Genomic DNA, 16,169 nt, shown 5'->3' on the forward strand with positions numbered 1-16,169 from the left:
CCTGCCCTGTAAGTGGGGATCCAGCCGTGGAGAACATAGGTTCCCAGGCCCTGGAGGCCACAGCTTCCTTAAAATAAACACCCAGGTCCAGGTGGAGCGGGCACCGCTTCCCCAGCATGGGGTGTCGGGCTAGGTGCTGCTTTCCTGCCAGTGTACTTTGCTGCCAAGTGCAATAGGTTCCCCATGCTGGGCTGTAAGCTTAACCTGGGCAGGCCTGACCCATCCCTACCGGAGCTTCAGGAGTAACTCTAGAAATGGAAAGGAACCCCACTTTTAAAAATATATATATTTTTATTGATGTCAGAGAGGAAGGGAGAGGGGGAGAGAGAAACATCAATGATGAGAATCACTGATTTGCTGCCTCCTGCACACCCCTTACTGGGGATCGATACTGCAACCTGGGCATGCGCCCTGACCGGAATCAAACCATGATCACCTGGTTCATAGGTCAGTGCTCAACAGCTGAGCCACATGGGCCAGGTGGAACCCCACTTTTACTCTGCCTTAAGCTCGTCATGGGACTGGCTGAAACCCTCACACACTTGGCTCACCACAACCAGCAAGAGCAAGGGCACTGCCCGTGGACATGGGCCTGTGGAGAGGTGCCCGTACCCTATGGACACTGTGGCCTGCGCTGGGGAGTCCAGGCTGGAAGTCATCTTTACTGGCTGTGGGTCCTGAGTCCCATCTCTATGTCGGTTCTAGTACATCCTCGCAGCTCACCCACCATTTTGGGGGCAAGCCCTGGGTCCTGAGGTCCTGGCACTGGCTATGGTGAGCCCTCCTACCACCTGATGCTGAGTCCAGAGCTGGCCTTCTCCACTGCGTGGTAGCTCGTGTGCAACAGGCAGCTGGCCCGCTCTGAGTCCTTGCCGTGCAGCCAGTGCTCGTACAGCTCCTGGACCCCAGGCACATCCTCTGGTGCCTCCGTCCTGACCATGCTGTACAGCCTCTCCACGTGCTGGAGGAGCTCCTTGCCGGGGATCTCGGGGGCCTTGAGCTGGCCTCCGCCGTTCAAGCAACCTGTGGCCGAACAGGATGGGCGAGGGTGAGGGCATGGCCATGGGGAGGGTGCTGGCACACCAGGAGTAACGAGCCCCACAAGGGGCCCCTGCACTACCCGTGAGGGGGCCTGCGGAGAATACCTGAGGGGCAGGCCATGACCTCCACATAATGATATGGGCAGCGCCCTCGCTTGAGCTTCTGCACCAGGTTCTGGATGTTACGGAAGCCGTAGGCCGCAGCGAAGTGCAGCAGGACTCGGCCCTCACTCTCCAGCGTCACCTCCTGGAAATCCTTGTTCCTGGGGAGCAGAGACCACCACGCTCATCCTCACCCACAGGCATCATGTCAACCTTACCAGCTCCCAGTGAAGGACAGTGACGGAGAGGGAGGGCAGAAAGCTTAATTCCACGAGTCAGCAGGTGACCACCCCAGATCGGTTTTCCGATCTGTAGAATGGGAACCCCGCTTCCCAGGATGGCCATGTGGTGAAGTGAGGTCAGACACAAAGCCCTACCCTCCTTCTGAGATGGGATGTCCCAGCAGGACATCCTGTGCTGGGTCCGCCACCCTGCCACCACTAGCCTCTCGGGTCTCTGGACTGCCATGGGGTGGGCCGGGGACCCCGACCTTTACAAGAGGAAGATCAAGACCTGGAGAGTTCTGGCCACTCAGCGGAGCCAGAGAAGAGGACCAGCTCCTGTCCAGTGACTCAGGATCTGCGCCCAACCCAGCTCACTGTCTTCCGCCAAGCCCTCCTCAGCAAGGGACCCAGGGCCGAGGCTGCTCCCACCTTAGCCCTTCCCACTGACCTCAGGGGTTTGTAGGTGACCTCATCTACGTGGATTCCAAAGAGCTCTTGGGCTGCATGCCGGAACACGTGCTCCAGGTAGCCCCCAGAGCCCCCACCTCGATGGCTGGTGGGCTCCTGAACAGACACGCTGCCGAACCTAGGGAGGAGAGTAAGGCCTCAGGTGGCAGCAGGGCGGCGATCTGCTGCGGCTTCCAGGTGACCTCTGTCTCTCACGGTGGAGGGAGTTTGCTTTCTAAGTGGGAATGAGTCACAGACCCGTGGGGGCTTTGTTGGTGTGCCAGGAGGTGGGAGAAGACTGGCTCCCGCCACTGAGTCACCTGGATCTGGTGAGCTCAGACCTGTATCAAGTTGGTGTCATTTCTGATGACAACCGCCTTTGTGGACACCAAGACAGACCACAGGGCGGGCATGGAACCAACCAGAAGGAAGCTATGGTGGGAAGAGGTGGGGAAGGGGACACTGCCCATTACATGCTTCTGCTGCTGGCCAGGACCTGTGACCCCCAATGTCAACAGTGCCCCAACACCGAATGTCTGTTCATCCCTTCCACTATGACAGGTAGGGACTTACACACTGTCCAGGGGGGCTGGCTCCAGTTCTGATAGTGAGACCCCTTCTTCTTCCAGCAACTTGAAAACTTCTCCTGCAATGGAACCACAGCACAGATGCTCATCAGCTGGGATTTCCATAAAAACAGAGAATGTCAAGAACACCCACATGCTCTGCACCCCTAGCAACCTGTAACTTGTCACCTGAGGCCTATATGTCCACCTGCTGGCTTGTGGGTAGAGGACAAACCTGGGCATAGGGGTGAAGACTCCACTTCTGAAGACCCTCAGGAGGGCCCTGGGACTGCACCCCTCACAGTGACTGTGGGGCTCAGAATGCCCCAATCCCAGGTGCTCCACAGTAGGGTGCCATCTGGGATGTGCTTATGCATGGAGACCTTCCTGTTTGAGTTCTCCAGCATTTATTATTTTTCTTCTTTTTTTTCCTCTCTTTTTTTAAAATTTTTAAAAGTATTTGGAGACACTGTAAGGCTGCTCAACTCAGAAATGGGATAATCAATGTGAGCCAGAAGGCTGACAAAACTACACCCATCTCCTTGTACAGATTATTCTATCTAATAATAGAGAAACATGGTAATTAACCATAACTTTGCTACCCTTCCCATTGGCTAATCAGCAAGATATGCAAATTAGCTGCAAACCAAGACGGCAGCCAGGCAGCTGAAGCGAACATGAGGCTTGCTTGCTCCAGTGATGGAGGAAGCCAAGGAGCTCCAGATGCAACAATGTTATAATTATAGAAGCTAAACAAACCCAGAAACCTGCTTTCAGCCATCCGCAGGCTCAGAGCTTAGAGCACCAGTGATGGCAAGAGAGTTTCAATTATAGAAGCTAAACAAACCCAGATACCTGCTTTCAACCAGCCACAGCCTGAGCTGGAGCCGGCTCTCAGCTCCAGGAACAGCTATAGAAGGTAAATAAAGCCCAGAATAAAACAAAAAAAGAAAAAAGGAGAGGCTGGGAGCTTCAGTCCCTGGCCAGCCTGAAACCGGCCCTCAACCCCTCATCCAGACTGGCCAGGCACCCTAGTGGGGACCCCCATTCTAAAGGGGGTGTGGCTAGCGTGAAAACAGCCATCAGCCCCTCATCCAGGCTGGCCAGGCACCCCAGTGGGGACCCCCACCCTGAAGGGGGGATGACCAGCCTGAAAACACCCATAAGCTCCTCACCCAGGCTGACTGCAGCTTAGATCTGCTCCCTATGGGCTGGTGGACATCCCCGAGGGCTGTCGGGCTGCCAGAGGGATGTCTGATTGCCATCTTAGGCCCAATCCCCCGGGGAGCAGGCCTAAGCCAGCAAGTGGTCACCCCTGAGGGGTCCCAGACTGCGAGAGGGCACAGGCCGGGCCGAGGGACCCCCTACCCCCGAGTGCACAAATTTTTGTGCACCGGGCCTCTAGTATATACATAATTTTTATTTATTTCAGAGAGGAAGGAAGAGGGAGAGATAGAAACATCAATGATGAGAATCCCCAATCAACTGCCTCCTACATGGCCAACACAGGGGATCTAGCCTGCAATCCCGGCATGTGCCCTGACCAGGAATCGAACCGTCACCTCCTAGGTTCATAGGTTGATGCTCAAGTGCTGGGTCACGCTGACTGGGCTGTACAGACTATTTTAGAGCAGACACTGGTGGTGCTGGGAGACCAGTCTGCTTCAGGTCCCTGAGACAAGACAGCTGTAAACACCAACCAGGCTCTAAGGGAGGGCCCCTGCCTCATGCTACGCCCTGAGGTGCTCTGCACACGGGACGACAGCTCTAGCCAGAGCCTGGGGGAGCCCTAGGCAATGCCAGCCTGTGCCCTGGACCTGGAGGTGCAGGGGCTCAGGGCGGCAGGACCCACACCTGTCGTGATGACACAATCCACATCTCGCGTCTGGTATTCCTGGCTAAAAAAGTCAGGTCTGGACGCTTCCAGCTTCTTGTCATAGCAGGGCATCACTGTCACATGGTGGATCTTGTCGGGAGTCACATGCTGTATGGAGAGAAGTGGAACGTGGAGTCACTGCCTGACCCCAGCAGCAAAGAGGTCCTCTTAGGGGTGAAACAGGGTGACCCCACAGGCACAGCCTGAAACAGCCGGGAGTGACCACAAGTCTATGAGTGGGTCCCTGGACACTGCAGGTCTTCGCTCATCTTTCAAGACAATGATACCAAATCACTCATCACTGGATGTCCGTTACCTGCTGCTGGGCGAAGAAGTCCTTGACCAGGGAGCCCATGACCTGCTGTGGGGACCTGGCAGTGCTGATGTAGGGGATGATGGTGCTCCCATGGGTCTTCTCCGCATAGCAGATCCAGCCTGAGGCCAATTTGGAACAAATGGGGGTGGCTCATAACTCACCTCTCACTGTGGGCTGTGACATGACATTCTGGGGGTGGACCTACTTGTACAAGGAGTCCCATCCCATTAAAGAACATCCCACTCTATTTCTAGCAGCCACGTGATTACTGTCTTGGGGGAACTGAAGTGACTACACATGACTCTCAGAGCAGAGCAGCTCCTGCCAAAGAGGCCGTTCTGGGCTGACAGAACCCCTCGCCCCCCTCCAGCATTCCCACTACCCACATCCAGCTGATCTGGTCAGCAGTGTGAGCACACCTGGGCAGGCAGAAGCCAGCATGGGCAAGGTCTGCTTGGAGCTGGCCTGTTCCCGGAATCGCTGCACAAACTCTCGCTGGCTCTCCAGGAGACTGAAGTTCCTCGAGAAGGCGGTATCAAACACGTAGTGCGCCCCTGCAAGGTGAGCACCATGAGCCCCATGAGGGATGGCAAAGTGTGAGGTGCTGTTGACCATGCCCCCAGAAGCAGGGGGTCTGCCTCCCAGTGGCCACAGGAAGCACAGTTCCAGTGTCACCGGACATGCTGTGCTGTGGACGGACAGCCTGTGCTGCTATCTGGGAAGCTTGCGTTTGACAAATGGCTTCCTTCATCTGTACTTAGCATCACCTAGGGCAGTGGTAGGCAAACGGCGGCTCACGAGCCACATGCGGCTCTTGTGGCTCTCGAGCCGCAGTTTGCCGACCACCGGCCTAGGACATCAGCCTGCACCAGGCTCACCCCAACCTCCTCCCTGCCCCTGGCATATAAAGAGGTCAGCCATTCGATCTGAGCCAGACCCAGAACAGGCCTGGGAAATATGCCTTATAATGATATTCAGAAACAATACGAGTGGGCGAATCTCAGATCTGGCAGAGTGCAGTCAGGATTCAGACGGCTTCCTCTTAAATGGCACTGCTTCCAACCATCAAGCAAAAACTTCAAGTTAAAGTCAAACTCATAATAGTTTCTGATACATGTAAGTTCAGTGATTTGGAGGCGTGAAGAGCCCCCTCTCCATGCCTGTGTTCCAAACTGTAGCACTCACACAAGGTTCCTCACCTACCTAGTTTTTTAAAGAATGCAGTTAACTTCTTGGCGGTGTCTGTAGGATTCAACTGAAATCTTGCGGCCAGCGATGCACTGGACTGGGGTGAGACTGAAATGACAACCAGCTTCTGCTGACCAGGAGCTGCTGTCTGCAAAGCGAAGGACACACCATTCACGTTGGAGTTTTACACTGATTCCGTGTACTGAGCTGGCAAGAGGGCCCAGCTCATCAGGGCATGCCGGTTTTATGTACACAGAACCCAAATTCAGGCCTGACACTTCACTGTCAAAATACTGACAAGGGATTCTTTGAGATCCCACGGAGTAGACTTGAAAAGGTGGGGTCACTGGAGACGCAGGACTAACAGTACCAGGAGAGGAGCTGTCCTTGACAGCATGAATGAAGGATGCTGGGGCTGATGTTGGGTTACAGCAGAGACTCAAAGACTGTCCACCACTTACCTTATTGGCATCTAGAATCTTCCGCAACTCCTCATGGCTCTGCTGAGTGATGAGCACCGTCTCTGCTGAGGTGACACAGCCACTGCATGCCAGACAGTCGTCCAGTGAGATTTTGGCTTTTTCCAGCTTCCGTGTCCCTCCGTCCTGGAAGCACAAGAACCCGGTAATGAGGAAAGAGAGCTCTGAGGATAGCGGGACCTCCCGGAAACCTTGATCCTCTTGCTCACACCACTGACAACCAACATGATAGATAGCTGGCTTTATGTGCTACTAAATTTTTAAAAGTTACTTATTACAGGAGTACTTATACTCATTCTAGATTTAAATAGCACCATCGAATTCTGACTGGTACAAAGTCAGCTGGAGGCTGGAGGCTCTCCACAGGGGTCCCGGAGGGGTTGCTGGTCCCCAGGCATTCATGGGACCATGAGGACAGGAAAAAGCCAAAGGCCAGGCTCTGAAAGAGGAAGAGAATGGCCAGGGAGAGGAGGAAGGAGGAAGGAAAAAGGGCAGAGGGAGGAGTTGTGGGGCCTGTGCAGTGGCTATATCTGCCCGTGCCAGCACCTGGAGCTGAGAAAGACACAATGGACAGCAACAAATCAGACTGCCAAGCAGAGAACTGGTATTCGAGTCCAGTATCCAGGCTGAAACTCAGGGACTCTTCTTAGATGCAGATTATCCCAGCTGCGCCCCTTCCCTCCTTTTGCAAAAGCAGGCACGGTCTGAACCAAGGCCAGGTGAGCCACAGAGGCCGAGACTGGAACTCTCAGCTAAGTTCACTAGGCCTGCGCTTTGCACAAAGCCACAATTTGAGCTCAATACGTACTTTTAGAGTCAGATCAGCCTAAAGGCCGGGATGCAATGCAGTACCAAGCAGGAGGCTGATGAGCTTCCCACCTTCCCTCCACATCAAGCACTGCTGTTCTGGACAGCAGGACACACTGGCACCCCCACCTCAATGAGGTCCCCTCATTCAGGGGACCCCTCCTGAGGTGTCTTTTCCCTAAAAAGAACCCAGTCCCCTGTGCTGCAACAGGTGGGAGCCCTGAGGTGTTCACCCGCCTGCACCAAGTTAATAGCCAGCTTTTTCCCTGTAAAGGCTTGATCCACTGTCCATCCCCACCAGGAGTTACCTTGGGGCTCCTCCCCCTGCTCGGAAGGGGTTCCTGGGCCCAGGACCCCTGATGCCTATAGTCCACGGGATGGCACAGAGTTCAGATGGCAGATAGGCGGGGTGGAAATTTTGTTGTTAATCAAAATCAAAATGTTGTTAATCACCTGACGATATTTTTTCCATTGATTTTTTTAAGACAGTGTAGAAGGGAGGGAGGGAGAGAGAACCATTGATGTGAGAGACACATCAATTGGTTGCCTCTCTCACGTGCCCAGACCCAGGCAGGGGATGGAACTTGCAACCCAGGCACATCATGTGCCCTTCACCCGGAATGGAACCCGGGACCTTCTGTGCATCGGCTGTCACTCTAACCACTGAGCACACTGGCTAGAGCAGCAGGGTGACTTTTAACACCATTAGATCAGGATTTTGTCATTGTTAATTATACAGGAAGTAGGTATTCACTAAGAACAAGGGGTCTCAGTAGGAAAATCTTACGCAATTAGAACTCAGAGACAGAGACAGACAGAGGGGAAAATGGCAACTACCACCCCTGCAAACAGAACCCCCGCTGCAGAACAGACCCCGCTCCACATTCAGCTTCTCTGTCCCGGCCCCTCCCATTCATTCCTGTTCTCTCAGGCTCCCTGACAGTCAGTGAATCTGAGCCGGAAAACGGACGGGCGGGAGTGGGAGGTCTCCTGGTCACGGCGCTTGTGGCTGGATGGAATGGTGAAATGGGTTTCAGGTCATCTGGGCTGGAACTTACCTGACTCACTTGGAAGTAAGTCCCGTCATCTTCAATGTGGATCTTGGCCACGCCACGGCCCAGCTTCTTATCTACCTTCATGGGCTTGATGCAGTCCTACACCAGGGAGAGACCCCAAACCAGGCCTGAGTGCACAGGCGCTCCCACCGGGCACGGGCTCTCACGCCTGTGGGCACTGAGGGGCACTCTGCAGGTCACAGTCCACGTAAGGCTGGTGCTAACGGGGCCTGCATGCCAACCTGTCAGCACACACTGCCAACTCTGACCTTTACTCTTCTCAGTGTGACCCGGAGGCATGGCCCTCCCACCCCCCAGATCCAGGGGCCAGTGTTACACTGGCTGCTGAGAGGAAGCCTAGGACTTGGCAGGAGTGCTCTGTCTGCACTCACCTCCCTGCCTAGTGCCCGAGAAAAAAGCTCATTTCTCTCCCCACCTTCCCATCTGCCAGCTTTCACTAGGAGAGCCTCGCTGGCCATGGTCTTCCCAAACATGACCAGCCCCAGGAAGACCCGGCAGGAGGCCTGTCCCGGCTCACCCCTGCCTAGGGGTGTTCCCCTCCTCCTCCTGGGACTCGGGCCTGCACCGCTGCTGGCAATGGATGGGCAGGTACACCAGAGAGGGACAGCACCCCTTCCTAAGCTAGTTGCCGGTCTCCTTTAGGGGCAAGCTCTCTCTGGGAGGGCAACGCAGGGACCACGCACCCTGACAGCCACTGGGCAGCCACGTGGGGGACTCCAGCGGACCAGCTCCCCTGCTCGGGCGACTGGGGTGGGACGCCTCCCCTGTTTGCAGAGAAGCTGGGCAGGGTCTTCCCAACCCAATCCTGAGCCCACCGCTCCCCGCTGGGGGACTGGAGGCAACTGCCCGGCACCCTCGGGCTTCCGTACACCCGCCCGTGAAGCCCCAGGCGCAGCTTCTATGCCCCGGGCCCTCCCAGCCCTGTTCTCTCAGGCGCCCTGACAGGCAGTGAAAGCGAACCGTGAAGGACGGGAGGATGTGGAAGGGCTGGCAAACCCCGCACTCCCCTAACCCGGTCGCCCCGAGGGCACCGCGATAACTGGCTCCTGCTTGTCTCTCTGGGCTGTGAGGGCGGCGAGTCCCGGCCCCCAAACCCGCGGACTCGGCCTGGGGCGGAGTAATCCGGAGAGGACCGCCCTCCCTGGCGTCGGACCCCCGGGGCACGTGCCGGGGTCCCGATCCCATTTCCCAGGGGGCGACACAGACAGGAGACAGGCCCCTCCGCCCGCCCGCCCGGCCGGCCCACCTGAGACGGCCCTATGAAGTCATCCAAGTCCGTCAGCTGCAGCGCCCCGCTGAAGGGCGACGCCATGACGGTCGTACTGCCGTCCGGCGCGGCGCGCGGGCGTCCCCAAACGGCGCGGAGGTTCCGCCACGCTGCCGTAAAGCAGCTCGCGCGGCGCGTGCGCGCCTGGCCCGGCATGGCGGCCTCGGTGTCCCGGAGGAGCCCAGTTCTCGCCGGCACCTTCCCCACCGGGCACGGGCGGAGGGATTCGCGTGGGCACGAAGGACATCTCCCTCCCTCCCCGGGGCTCGCCTGCCCGCGGGGGTGCGGCCCGGGGCCCCCGCCCAAAGCCTCGCCGGCAACGCAACAACTCGGAGGCGCCTGCGCACAGGGCGCCAGTTCCCGAAGCAAAGGAACGGGACGGCGACGGGGAGCGGCCCCCTCTCTCCGCTGCTCGGCGCAGGGCCTTGGGTCTGGGCGGCCCCGGAGCTCCTGGGAGGCCTCCGCAACCTCTCCTACTTTTTGGAGACCGGCCTGGGAAGACTCCATTTGCCTGTAATAAAAACCCGAAACAGGACTGCTGCTGTCGGTCCCAATTCTTAAACGTGCCAAGTACAGTTATACATTTAAAAAAAACATGCCCTTGACTGGGATCGAACCTGGGACCCTTCAGTCCGCAGGCCGATGCTCTATCCACCGAGCCAAACCGGTCAGGTCCAGTTATACATTTAATTGTCACTTTTTGTTAGGGCTTTGCAGAAAACTCCAGTGGTCGAGCCCGTCCCCGGACCCTAACAGGCTCAGCCCCAGAGTGTTGATGGTAATTCCGACTTTCTGGGGGGCCCGCCCGGGCTGGGCGCCTGCGCTTCTTGGGGTTCTTGCCCTGATGTGAACCACTACCTGGTAACTCCTGCACCTGCCTGTGGGTTTACTTCACGATCCAGGGAGCCGAGACCACCTGCTGGTGCGACCTCTTCAAGCCCGGCAGCCACTCCTTTTGGCCCCCAGGAGAGGACATTTGCCAGCAGCTGCCCCAGGTAGGCTTGCCAGCAACACCTGTCCCCTGTCCTGGCTGTACCTGAGCAAGGTCTGAGGCGTGATGCCCGGAACCGGAACGATCCCACTAGTTATTATAACCGGTGGAGCCAAAATAAACTTAGTTTCACCGGAATGCCCCAGAGTAGGTTTGCAAAAAGTTTGTGACGGTAACGAGTGCTGTTGGGGATGGGGGCAGGACCAGGATCTGTTACACTGGCCTGATGGGAAGGATTTACAGTGGAGGGGGCTTGGGCTTTGACTGTGGGGCAAAGGATTGTCTCCATTTGGGGGCGGGAGGTTACAGTTCCCCCAACGCTGGAGGGGAGGAGTTTGACATGTAGATACGCAAGATAGATCTCAATTTTTATGGGCAAATTTTATAATATGTGAACTGATATCTCAGTAAAACTATTTAATAAATGAGGGGGCCAGTCCTGGTTGGGTGGCTCAGTTGGCTGAGGTTGTGGGTTTCATCCCCAGTCTGGGCGCATATGGGAGGCAACTGATCAATGTTTCTCTCTCACATTGATGTTTCTCTCCTTGTCTCTCTCCCTTCCTCTTTCTCCAAGAACCAATAAAAATGTATCTTTGGGGACTAGCCGGTTTGGCTCAGTGGATAGAACGTCTGCCTATGGACTGAAGGGTCCCAGGTTTGATTCTGGTTGCGGGCTTGATCCCCAGTAGGGGGCGTGCAGGAGGCAGCCGATCAATGATGCTCTCTCATCATTGGTGTTTTTATCTCTCCCTCTCCCTTCTTCTCTGAAATTAATACAAACATATTTAAAAACAAACAAACACACACAAACTTATCTTTGGGTGAGGATTTTAAAAAACGAGGGGCTAGAGGCTGCCCCTCAACTTGGCTGCCCCAAGGTAGTCCCAGGAGGCCAGGCAGTAGTACATTTTGGTCTGTCCAGGCTCGAACCGTTGGTCCAGCCATCCCTGTAGGCGTGCCTACCTGACTGGGTCCCCAAGCTCTAGAGCCAACATTATGCCTCGCCTCTTGTGTGCCTGCTCGCACATTTTGCAAATTGTTTCATCATCATCATTAGCGAGTATTTACCGTGCGTTTCCCATGTGCAATACCAGAGTTTGCACGCGTTGGGTGGGGGTCCGTACTCAAGGGCCAGCTGAGGACCCATGGAGGGCCATGGCTCCTGTGGCCAGGTCGGCCGGCTGGCCCTTGCAGCTGCTGTGACTGTGTGTGGGCACCCATTTCCCTGAGCAGGAACAGGTGCAGAGCCCGGCCTCTGCTCCCATGTGCCCACAGGTTTGCCCAGAGTCAACCAGCTGCCATGGAGTGGGCGCAAGTGTGGTTTCCACCAGGCCTATGGAGCTGCCTAACCCCTCCTGTGGGTTGGTGTCAGTTTCTCCCTCCAGGGGATTGGCCCTGTGTTAGTGTCCTGGAGCTGCTGTAACAAAGGACCACAAACTGGGGTGGAGGGTGGGTGTTAAAACAACAGAAATTTTCTCTGTTCTGGAGGCCAGCAGTCTGAAATCATGGTGTGGGCAGAGCTGTGCCCCCTCCAAAGGCTCCAGGGAAGGATCCTTCTCCGTGTCCGGCGTCTGGAGGCTCCAGATGGTCCTAGGCTTGGGGCAGTGTCGCTCTTGTTTCTGCCTTCGCGGTCATACGACTCCTGTGTGTCTTCTCTTACAAGGACCATTGGATTTAGGGACCACCTTCATCCGGATGACCTCATCTAGAGATTCTTAATTTAATTACATCCACACAAACTTTTTTCCAAATTAACTCCCATTCATAGATTCTGGTTGGACATATTTGAGGGCACCATTCAGCCCACCACAGCCACATGTCTAGGTTTTTATGGGGTCCTCAGGGGCTGGAGGACAGCTACATAATGGGATACATCTCACCAGATTGCAGCTCACCGCCCAGCTGGGCTGGGCTGGCCCTCAGGGGGCTGGTGGGATGGAGGGGACACAGTCTGGGCCATGTCCTCCTGTCCGTGCTGCAGAGCCAGGGCTGGGCTAGCAGGTGCCTTTCTGGGGCAGCTAGCCGATGTAAAATGACCCAGGGTGGGGACAAGTAAAGGCTATTTTGGATTTTCCAAAACAAATGATTCCTAAACATGGGATTTCAAAACGCTTATTGCAGTCTCCAATGTTACTGTGTTGTGGGGTCTAGGACCCCAAAGAAACTGGACGGAGTGGGGTTTGCTCCTCCCCCGCTCTGCATGGCTGACCTATAGGAGGAAGGCTGTGCATCCAGGGTGAGGCCCACGGGACCCACCAAGAGGCCCCCCATCAGGCACAACTGGGACCATGGGAGAGGGGGTTTCCCTCTGCTGCCCCCAGCACTTTGGGATCAGCTACTGAGAACTGCCTGTATTAAGTTTGGGGGCCCAGGCACAGCCAGGTGAGAGGAGTGGGGAGGGGGCTGGGTCCATGAGCTCCTGCCTGTGTGGACACAGTCGGGTGAAACCCTCTGAGTACAGGGCTGGCCTCCTACCCACCCTAGTGGCCCTCACCTTTCAAAACTCACCCCCATTTTTTTTTGTAAAGCAGGGGCTAGTTTGTTAGTGTGGGGGGCCAGCTAGGGGTCTCCTACAGCAAGGGGACCTTTACTCTCAGGTCTTCTGGACGATTTGGCCCTGACCCTGAGCTACCATTTCCTCTAACCCCCGTCTGCCACCCCCACTTGCCCCCGGTTTTATAAGCAAGATTTGCATCCCAGACACAGTGTTTTATTTGGGGAATTACTGAGGGCAATGAGCACATCATTAGCACCGTAATCAACACTGGACACCTTCCCACTGGGGCTGCCACATCTTGTCAACAGGTGTGATCCGGCAACGGCCCTGGGAGGCCCGGCACGGAGCACAATTAGCAGCTAATGAGGAGGCTCGCACTGGGCCAGGAGTGGGGAGAGGAGGGAGGTCAGAGAGAGCTCCGCGGCCCTTCAGTCGTCCTCCCTCGGCTCCTACCCAGGCAGGGCTGCAGGGAGCAGCAGGAAGAGCAGGTCACGGAGCGGGCCTCACTGTGCGTTGGGCATGTTCAAGATCTTGGGGAGAGCAGGTGCTCTGCACAACTTCACAGGCACGCGAGATGGGCCCTGCCCCGGCCCCTCGAGGCCTAAGCAGGGGACACAGAGACTCCAACTCTGTGGGATCAGGACCAAGCAGGACCGGTGGGCAGGCTGGGAGCAGAAGCCTCCCTCTGCCTAACCATGTAATGGAGGGTCTCTGTCCGTGAGCCACCTGGTCTGCTTTCTCGGGAGAGCGGGCGCTAAGCTGGTCAGGGCTGAGCCCCCGTCACCCATCAGCAGGCTGTGCAGGGCGACGCTCTCCAGGGGACTTGCTCAACCTGCCCGTCTGGGGTGAGTGGCAGCAGGTCAACTGTTCCGGGAGTTTCCCCAGCCCATGGTGGTAGAACACCAGGGCCATGGCTGCCCTACAAACATCAAGGCCGCGTCGCCAGTGGTCCTTGAGGTGCCTCTGCATTCACACTTCGCACTCAACCCTCAGGTCATCAAGGGGCCATTTGGGCACCTGAGGGAACATGTGTCTTGTGATAGAATCGTGGGGTGGCTGAGTGGGGCAGGGGTCCCCATGGGAGCCCCCAGCTCCAGGGCCTCCACCCAGGTCCAGGAACCGGGGTGCCACTCAGTTACTGGAAGCCTGGCTGGTTGTCTCTATGTGATGTTTTTACTGGTTGTGAAGGGCACACCTGGCCTGCTGTCAGTGAGAGGGTCACCCTGGAAATCGTGCATTTGGGCCCCAGCAGCCTAGCCTTGGGAGCTCCCAGCTCTCCCCAGGGGACCCCTCCCCCAGCTTCCTTCTCTTTACCTGACTATCTCCGTAGGGCTGCCCCCCAACTCACCCAGTGCAGCTGCAGCTGCAGCTGCAGCAGCGGGGAGTAGGCTAGGGGCCCCGTACCCTGCGGAAGAGGAGACCTTTCTTGTGCTGGGGCTCTGGAACTCCAGAGGGAGCCAACTGCCTTGGTGTGGGTAGGGGGCAGGAAGACGCTCTGTGTGCCCGGGGTGGTGTCCTCCCACCGCTCCGGCCCCAAATCTGCTGAGGTCCTGGCTCTCTCTCCATCTCTGGTCGCCGTTTCTGTGGTAGATGCTGAGCTGGTGGCCTGTGGCCACCTCCTGTCCTGGGCAGTCCTCACACAGCTCTGGGTCAGCCCCTGCACCCCAGTCCTGACCTCCCCGGGGACCTAGGTGCCACAGGAGGTGGTCAAGGCAGTGAGGTGGTGTGTTTGTGAGTGTGCAGGGCATGCATTGTCTCAGAGGTGGCAGCGTGCCAGGAGCCAGAGGACACTGGGGAAGCAAAGTCACCCTCCGATGACCACCAGGGCCACCCCTGGCGAGGCCTGGTCATGCCCTCTCTAAGCTAAGTAGGGTTATCATGGGCATCAAGGGGGTGTAAGAAGTATCGGCCCCATGGGGTTGGCAGTGCCAGGCGGGGTACAGGCCAAGCCTGGGGGGCAGGGTGGGAGGAGCTGGGAGAGCCACCGCAGGTGCCCTGGCTGAAGTGGCCTCAGACCACCCCAAGACTCCTGCCATGCCGAGGCCAGGGGCCAGTTCCGAGGCCCACCAGGGGCGCTCGGAGAGCGAATCCAGGACCCGGCCATGTGCAGCTCCTCGAGGCTACGGGAAGGCAGCCAGCTGGGCTGGCACAGTCTCTCCAGGACCTCGGGCAGGTACTGCCCCATCAGCTTGGCCATACCCCAACCCTGACACCTGGCATCTGCCCTCCCAGCAGTCAGTGAGCCACCTGTCCCACCCCAGGCACCAGCCCCTGCCGACTCCCCCCCCCCCCCCCAAAAAAAACTTGCTGCTCCCTCCCTTGGCTCACACCCTGAGCCGCCGGGTCCAGTGCAGCAGATGGCGGTTGGTGAAGAGTTCCCAGTTGCTCACCCAGCCGCCGTGGGAAGTTTGTGCCACTGGGCACATGGACATGGGTGAGCGTGAAGGTCCTTGGGGGGCCCTTCTCAGCCCACTGTGGTTCAGATCTATGGGGGGAAACAGCCCCCAAGCCTGGGGCCTTGGAGCAGGGCCCCGGATGTGAGGGAGAGGTCCAGCAGGAGGCAGCTGGGGCAGCATCGGGAGCTGGGCCTGTGAAACGGGTCAGCTGGGCAAATGGCAGCCCTCTCTCCCCGTCTCCAACAACTCAGGACAGCCACTCATGTCCTCAGCATGTCTGAGAAGCAGGCCAGCGCCCTGAGGAGTGTCTGGGTGGGGCAGCTGCTCCTGGGCCAGCGGGGTCAGGGCCTGCAGGGCCCAGCCAGGGACCTGTTAGCCCCAGGATTGTGCCCCCTCCCAGACACTGCCACATCATATTGGGGTGTCCTGGCTCCAGACCTGCCAGGAGCCGGTCCATCCTTGCTGTTTGAAGGGACCTGGCATATATGGCGTACTGTTCTTAATATGTTTGCTCACCTTCTTGGCACTATGTGTTTTAACCAAGGTCACCTCTCTGAGAAAGGTTGTTTCCCCAGGTAGGGATTTTCCCCCGAAGTTAGGGAGGGAATAAAACCCCTTAACTAAGTGCCAGGAGGGTAATTAATCACTTTAACTACGAACAATCATGCTTAAGCTACATACTCTTTACTCCCTGGAATGGAGATAAGAAACGCCCTAACCACAGAACCTGGCTGGAGAACCTGGCTAGAGAGCTTGCTATGATGATCCACTGAAGGCTGCCTCCGTGTCATTCCTTCTTCGCCGACTCCGTCCACACTTTGGGGACCTCTGTACCTGCTGGGGTTGGACCCCAACAGCCCACCTGAGCGGCAAAGGACAGAAGCAGAAGGTCTGAGT

At 57.1% G+C, this 16,169-nt stretch overlaps 2 protein-coding genes across 2 annotated transcripts in view; one reads left to right on the forward strand and one right to left on the reverse strand.

Moving 5' to 3' along the window:
* Nucleotides 1–403: 403 nt before the first annotated feature.
* NARFL (nuclear prelamin A recognition factor-like) lies at nt 404–9,493 on the reverse strand. The gene is made up of 11 exons (XM_006766187.2): nt 9,368–9,493; nt 8,104–8,199; nt 6,221–6,364; nt 5,775–5,907; nt 4,991–5,125; nt 4,572–4,690; nt 4,234–4,363; nt 2,387–2,459; nt 1,815–1,952; nt 1,146–1,303; nt 404–1,023 (listed from the first exon to the last, which is right to left on the reverse strand). The coding sequence occupies exons 1-11, from the start codon at nt 9,431–9,433 to the stop codon at nt 785–787; spliced, it is 1,431 nt and encodes a 476-aa protein (XP_006766250.1). The 5' UTR covers nt 9,434–9,493; the 3' UTR covers nt 404–784.
* Nucleotides 9,494–9,699: 206 nt separating this feature from the next.
* MSLN (mesothelin) overlaps nt 9,700–16,169 on the forward strand; it is a 25,954-nt gene continuing 19,484 nt past the window's right edge. The window contains exons 1-2 of the mRNA XM_015565588.1: nt 9,700–9,901; nt 10,291–10,383. The gene's annotated coding sequence lies outside the window, so the exon portion shown is untranslated. The remainder of the gene's footprint in view (nt 9,902–10,290; nt 10,384–16,169) is intronic.

Source organism: Myotis davidii, unplaced genomic scaffold, assembly GCF_000327345.1.
Source record: "Myotis davidii unplaced genomic scaffold, ASM32734v1 scaffold100, whole genome shotgun sequence".
Lineage (NCBI taxonomy): Eukaryota > Metazoa > Chordata > Mammalia > Chiroptera > Vespertilionidae > Myotis > Myotis davidii.

What these genes read in the sequence shown, in the direction of transcription:
- NARFL (XM_006766187.2), bottom strand. Translation starts at nt 9,433, where the DNA reads ATGGCGTCGCCCTTCAGCGGGGCGCTGCAGCTGACGGACTTGGATGAC. An exon ending in GCTGGCTTCTGCCTGCCCAG is followed by an intron (nt 4,691 to 4,990) that starts GTGTGCTCACAC and finishes AATTGGCCTCAG; the next exon opens with GCTGGATCTGCTATGCGGAG. An exon ending in CCAGCCCCCCTGGACAGTGT is followed by an intron (nt 1,953 to 2,386) that starts GTAAGTCCCTAC and finishes TCTCCTCCCTAG; the next exon opens with GTTCGGCAGCGTGTCTGTTC.